The sequence below is a fragment of the Micromys minutus genome, assembly GCF_963924665.1.
Source record: "Micromys minutus genome assembly, chromosome: 19".
Classification (NCBI taxonomy): Eukaryota; Metazoa; Chordata; class Mammalia; order Rodentia; family Muridae; genus Micromys; species Micromys minutus.
The window spans coordinates 46,328,725-46,336,035 of NC_137954.1; the positions used below are offsets into that span (position 1 = coordinate 46,328,725).

Consider the following 7,311-nt stretch of genomic DNA (forward strand, 5'->3'; position numbering starts at 1 on the left):
GGTGGGTGGGGTTGGGCCGAGTGTCAGCCTGCTTGGTGTGTGGGATCCAAGTGTCTGGGCTGACGCCTGATGAGAGATGGTGATCTTGGGCATGGAGGGCTGAGGAGGCGGTGGCTGTGGCCCCGGGAGCAACAGTTTGGCACAGGGTTGTCTCCTCACAGACTGAGTTCCTTGACAGAAGAAATTGTGACTTATTCATCTTTCTATCCTCAGTGTCTGGTACAGTTCCTGATACTCAAGTCAAGGTGAATTTTGGGACATGGCCACTGCTTCACCAAGGTCTGACTCGAGTGATAACCACAGTGGAACGTTACAGTTAAAGGTAACGGTTTGTAGTGCCAAACTGAAAAGGAAAAAGAACTGGTTTGGAACAGCAGTATATACGGAAGTCATTGTAGATGGAGAAATTAAGAAAACAGCAAAATCCAGAAGTTCCTCTAATCCAAAATGGGATGAGCAGCTGATGGTAAATGTGACCCCACAGTCCACCTTGGAGTTTCGAGTTTGGAGTCATCATATTTTGAAGGCAGATGCTCTATCAGGAAAAGCAACAGTGGACTTGAAACAAGTGCTGTTAACACACAACAGAAAATTAGAGGAAGTGAAAGAACAATTGAAAATTTCCTTGGAAACCAAGAATGGACTGGTGCAAACTGGGGAGCTGACAGTCGTCCTGGATGGATTAGTGACTGAGCAGGAAACAGTAACAAACCACAGCTCCTCACTACCTATGGAAATTCAGCAGAATGGTGATGTCTTCCATGAGAATGGGGACCCATCAATAAGGACAGCTCCCAGGTTGGCTGTTGAAGGTTCTATTGGAATTGCTAACCATGTATCAACCAATACTGTTGTTCCCAGCTCATGCTGTTCACATGTAGTTAATGGAGAAAACTCACCTTCATCCCTGTCTCAGGTTGCTGCCAGACCCAAAACTACTCCAGCTCCAAAACCACTCACATCTGAGCCCACCAGTGACAGAGTTAATGGAGAATCATCATCTGCCCTAGCTGATAATACTCCAACCATGAGTACTTCACTACTATCTGAAGATACCACCTCGACTTCCAATTGCACTAGCGCCACCATCCAAGAGCCTCCTGTACAAGAACCTTCAGCATCCTCAGAACACAGTGAATATATTCCCTCTGCCAGGGCAGAAGTGGGACCAGAAGCTCGGAGCCTCATAGACCCTGACTCTGATTCTAGAAATAATTCGGGTTTTGACGAAGTAAGGCAACCAGAAGGGCATGTAGAACCTCTGCAGCCACCACCTGGAAACAGCAACACGGAATCTTTGCCATCAGGGTGGGGACAGAGAAAAGATCCTCATGGGAGAACCTATTATGTGGATCATAATACTCGAACTACTACATGGGAAAGACCACAACCTTTGCCTCCAGGCTGGGAAAGAAGAGTTGATGACCGTGGAAGAGTTTACTATGTGGATCATAACACCAGAACAACAACCTGGCAGCAGCCTACCATGGAATCTGTTCGAAATTTTGAGCAGTGGCAGTCCCAGCGGAATCAATTGCAGGGAGCTATGCAACAATTCAACCAACGATATCTCTATTTGGCTTCAATGTTAGCTGCAGAAGATGACCCATATGGACCCTTACCACCAGGCTGGGAAACAAGAGTGGATTCAAAAGACAGAGTTTACTTTGTGAATCATAATGCAAAAACAACCCAGTGGGAAGATCCAAGAACTCAATGCTTACCAAATGAAGAGCCCTTGCCAGAAGGTTGGGAAATTAGGTATACTGGGAAAGGTGTCAGGTACTTTGTTGATCATAACACGAGAACAGCAACATCTAAAGATCCTCGAAATGGGAAGTCATCAGTAACTAAAGGTGGTTCACAGATTGCTTATGAACGCACCTTTAGGTGGAAGCTTGCTCGCTTCCGTTACTTATGCCAGTCTAATGCACTACCCAGTCATGTAAAGATCAATGTGTCCCGACAGACATTATTTGAAGATTCCTTCCAACAGATTATGTCATTAAAACCATGTGACTTGAGGAGGCGGTTATATGTAATATTTAGAGGAGAAGAAGGCCTTGATTATGGTGGCCTCACAAGAGAATGGTTTTTCTTGCTTTCCCATGAAGTTTTGAACCCAATATATTGCTTATTTGAGTATGCAGGCAAGAATAACTATTGTTTACAGATAAATCCAGCATCAACTATAAATCCTGATCATCTTTCATACTTCTGTTTCATTGGTCGCTTTATTGCAATGGCATTATTCCATGGCAAGTTTATCAATTCTGGTTTCTCTTTACCATTCTACAAGCGTATGCTAAGTAAAAAACTTACTCTTAAGGATTTGGAATCTATCGATACTGAATTTTACAACTCTCTAATCTGGATAAGAGATAACAATATTGAAGAATGTGGCTTAGAAATGTACTTTTCTGTAGACATGGAAATTCTTGGAAAAGTTACTTCACATGATTTAAAGTTGGGAGGGTCCAATATCCTGGTGACTGAAGAAAACAAAGATGAATATATTGGTTTAATGACAGAATGGCGTTTTTCCCGAGGAGTACAAGAGCAGACCAAAGCTTTCCTGGATGGCTTCAATGAAGTTGTTCCCCTTCAGTGGCTGCAGTACTTTGATGAAAAGGAATTGGAGGTTATGCTATGTGGCATGCAAGAGATCGACTTGGCAGACTGGCAGAGAAATACTGTATATCGACATTATAGAAGAAACAGCAAGCGAATTATTTGGTTTTGGCAGTTTGTGAGAGAGGCTGACAATGAAGTACGAATGCGGCTCTTACAGTTTGTCACTGGAACCTGCCGCTTGCCTCTAGGAGGATTTTCGAAGCTCATGGGAAATAATGGGCCTCAAAAGTTTTGTATTGAAAAAGTTGGCAAAGATACCTGGTTACCAAGAAGCCATACATGTTTTAATCGCTTGGATCTACCACCATATAAGAGTTATGAACAACTAAAGGAAAAGCTTCTTTTTGCAATAGAAGAGACAGAGGGATTTGGACAACAATGAATATGACTTGTCTTGAAGGAGCTCTTGAATTTAAATACCCCAGCCCAGAAAAACTGCACAGATAGTGTATATAAGCTGTTCATTCTGTACAGTTAATTTTCTGAACTTCTCAAAGTATAAATGTTTTCCGTTATCCTAACAGAAATATGCAAAACAGTTCATCATTTTCTACTTTATTTATTGTTCCCTTGAAATGACTGACCAGGAAAAAAAAATCTTTCAATTTTGATGCAAGCAAGAGAATTTATTAAAAAGAATATAGCTATATAACCATATATGACAGTGGCTCTAGTTTTGTAGAACGTCAGGTGTATTAAACATGGCAGCCGTTCATTCACATGACTCTGAATTTGCTTTGCCTTGTTCCTGTGATCCAGGGAAAAAGTGCAAATGTTCCACATTCTCCCTAGTGTGGGAGTGTGTTTAGCTGCATAGCTGTTCAGGAAGGTATTTAGGGCTTAAACCAACTCTTACTTTAAGTGTATTTTTAAAAATACTGCTGGTTTTTCTGAAGACAAGGACTTCAACTTACTGAGTTGTATTAAAGTAACAGTTTTAAAAAATATCCCATCATTGTTATATCTGTAAACACAGAAGTCCTGTAATAGATCCACAGTGTCCAAGAGCAGCTTCGATTGATTTGCTCAACAGCAGTGTCTATTTACATGATACTCTTGGATGGTGGGTGTTTTTGGAAGTTTAAAGAATCCGGCATTTCTATACTTAACATTTTTAAACTTGCAATGTTCTTCAAATTTAACAGTGCCACAATAAATTTCAATGTAAAATGCCTTTGTTTTTAATAACCACAAGTTAAAAAAACTAAATACCTTCAACAGATGGATATATTTATGTAATAAAATATTAATACTAAAAGAAAAAAAAAGGAAAGTGATATCTCATTTTTTGATATATTGAAATCTGAAAACTCTTAAGTTTTAAATTATATTCACTCTCATTATGTAAACAACTATTGTCAACTACACATGTCTTTCAAGTAATTGTTTTAGAGAGAGAGAGATTAAGCTGTCCTCGCGATTTGGAGATTTAAAAAGCTAGAATGACAATAGTGGCTTTACAAAACTTTTTCTGTATTACCTAGAAATTTATGATCCAGAAGACATTTTTAAAGGGATATTTTGCAAGCTTCCTGGTGTATGCATATAAAGTAATATATTTAACATGGGTAGAAAGTTGTGTCCTTTCTTGCTTCACGCTAATGTTGGCATTTTGTTATACACTTAAACAGAGATTTTGATATTAATTCAAGTTCTGACCTTAACTTATGTTGATTATACTTTGGCTACTGATAAAAATGTGAGTCATGAACATGGCCCTAGATGTTAGATGGCTTAAAGAGAAACCAATGTGTGACCTAAGAAATTCACAAGAGTAAATATAATAATAAAGTCACATATAGTTTTGTTTCATCATAGCTATGATTTTGACTTTCTTTTGGAATAAATTTTATAAAGATTTACATTCCTAGCAGATTAAAACATTGTGATATTTATCATTTTGTTTAATTTTCAAATAAAAGATTTTTGAAACCATGAGCAGAATGCTATTTATTCTATCCTTTTACTTGATTATTTACTTTGATTATTTACTTGAGAATAATCCCCTTAGAAATTCAAGATACATTCAAGAGAACTTGGGGGGACTAACAATAAGTGATAAACCTATCTATGTCAAAAACATACTATGCTTTTTGTAACCATTTTAAAGAAAGTGTTAACATTTAGAAGGTAGTAAGGAGTTGGTTGAAAAGTAAAACAAATAACTTTCCGTACAGTGTTCTGTGGAAGGGACAGGTTTTACTTGAGATTCAGCCAAGGGCTCTTGCTTTGATGCTAGGTTTTAGAAAATATTCTATACCTTAATTCAATTGTGGTGGTTTGATAAGAATGTCCCCATGAGGCTCAAGAACCACACACTGTCTCCAGTTGGTGGCAGTGTTTGGGGAAGTTGGGTCGGTTTGTTAAAGGACATATTTATTGGGGGTATGTTTGAGGTCCAATAGCCTGGTGCCACCTCATCTTCGTCCTATCTCTCCAAATCCGTAGTCCAAACAAACAATTTCTTCTAGAAGTTGAGTTGGTCATTGTGTTATATTGCAGTGACCAAAAGTAGCTAATACAGATGTCATACAGATGTCATACTTCATCTCTGCTTCATGTGCTCAAATGTGTTTTCTAACAGAACACATTTTAAGAAGATAGATATCCCGGACTATTTTTTTCTCTTAGAATTCACAGGCTATGCTGCATGTATTTTCCTTATCTCCATGATGCTTTGAAGTCCATGTCTACTGCTGGATGGTCTTCTGTACCGAAGATTAATGTACTCCTTTCATTGCCCATGAGAAACAGTTGACTCATCTCACTGAGAGCCTGGAATCATAACCTAATTCTCAGGACAGCTCTGTTCTCCCTATCCTGTAGTGTATTTTTTACGATATTCACTTAATCTTTTCAGAAGTGTCAAACTTACATCATCACAGAACTTATGTGGGGAGATGTATAAATAATAGATTTGCTAGTTTGGAGCTGTGTGGCCATAATTGGTCTGGTGTGATTGATGTATTCTTCCTGAACTAACCCTGACTAATCTTGACTGACCAGTGCAAAATGTCTCTTAGCTAGATACTTGTATCACACAATTTATACATGTCGTGGTGGTTTGAACCTAAATGACCCTAAAGGCTCATATGTTTGAATACTTTGGTCTCCAGTTAGTAGAACTGTTTAGGAGAGATTAGGAGGTGTGGCCTTGATGGAGACGGTATAGACTGTGTCACTGAGTATTAGTTTTGAGGTTCCAAAGCCAACAACAAGGTCTAGTCTCACATCCTTTTACTTGTTTTTAAAAATTGGATACTCTATGTATTTACATTTAAGTCTTTGTCCCCTTTACTCAATCCCATGCCTCCTCCCCCTCCCATTACCTCCATGAATGTCTCCAACCTCAGCACCTTGGTGTTCCTCTATACTGGGAAAACAAGCCTTCGCTGGACCTCCCATTGAAGCCATAGAATGCTATTCTCTGCTGCACATGCACCTGGAGCCATGGGTCTCTCCATAAGAACTGATTGGTTAATGTTTTAGTCTCTGGGAGTTGTGGTAGGTTTGGTTAGTTGATAATTTTGTTCTTTCCATGGGGTTGCAGACCCTTTCAGCTCCTTCAGTCCTTTTACTAGCTCCTTCATTGGTTTTCCCATGTTCAGTTGGATGGTTAGCTGCAAGCATCCTCCTCTGTATCTGTATTACTCTGACAGAGCCTCTGAGGAAGCATCCATATCACGTTCCTGCCAGTAAGCACTACTTGGCATCAGCAACAGTATGTGGGTTTAGTGGCTGCATATGGGATAGGTTGCCAGATGAGGCAATCAATGGATGATCTTTTCTCCAATCCTTGCTCCTCTATTTGTCCCATGATTTCCTCCCATGAGTGTTTTGTTCTGCCTTCTAAGAAGGACTGAGGCATCCACCTCCTGGCATTCCTTTTCTTTGAGCTTCATAAGTTCTGTGAATTGTTTCTTGGGTATTTTGAGCTTTTTGGGCTAGTATCTGCTTATTAGTGAGTGCATACCAAGAGTGTTCTTAAGGACCACGAGTCAAAGGCTCTCAGCTGCAGCTGTAGTTCCATGCCTGTCTGCTTCCTGCCTGGGTAATCATGGACTGGGTGCTAAAATTGTAAGCAAGCCCCTATATGAAATGATTTATAAGTGTTGCCTTGGTGTTGTTTCATGGCAATAACTAAGTAACTAACTAAGACATCTGAAAATGGTTTTAGTATCCCTAGCTCCAACCTGAATAATAGATGAGTCTGTTATCCTAAGTTTTATGCTGGATAAACAAATAATCACTAAATATGATTTTTTGATTCTGTTCTACAACACCAAAAAAATTTTTTTTAATGTAGAGAAAAGAATCACACTTGACTATTTAAAACAATGACAGTGGGAATTCTCTTTAATTAGTGTTTTTGAGCTTAATGTTTCTTGTGAGAGTCATGAATCTAATTTAACCTTTGAAAGAATAAATGCAATACCATGGGCATCATCTCAAAGAAAAGCAGTTCTCCATGATCTGGTGAAAAATTTCTACTCAATGTCTATTCTCCAAGTGGAAGAAACATGGCATGTACAGAAATGAAAGGAAGGGTTGTCTTTATTTTTTTTTTATAGTTTTTGTTATAGGAAAGAATCTACTTAACTTCAGTTTGGGTGGATGGCAGAACAGAACATCTGCATTCTTAATCTAGAGGGAGCTATTAACAAAGCTTTGTGTTCT

General features: G+C 38.9%; 1 protein-coding gene across 1 annotated transcript; it reads left to right on the plus strand.

Annotated features, from left to right (window-relative positions):
• Positions 1 to 259: 259 nt before the first annotated feature.
• Positions 260 to 3,051, plus strand: LOC308432830 (NEDD4-like E3 ubiquitin-protein ligase WWP1; the record flags this gene model as incomplete). Its single annotated transcript, XM_080932659.1, has 1 exon — positions 260 to 3,051. One exon carries the CDS (start codon positions 260 to 262, stop codon positions 3,014 to 3,016), a length of 2,757 nt encoding a protein of 918 aa, XP_080788785.1. The 3' UTR covers positions 3,017 to 3,051.
• Positions 3,052 to 7,311: the final 4,260 nt, after the last annotated feature.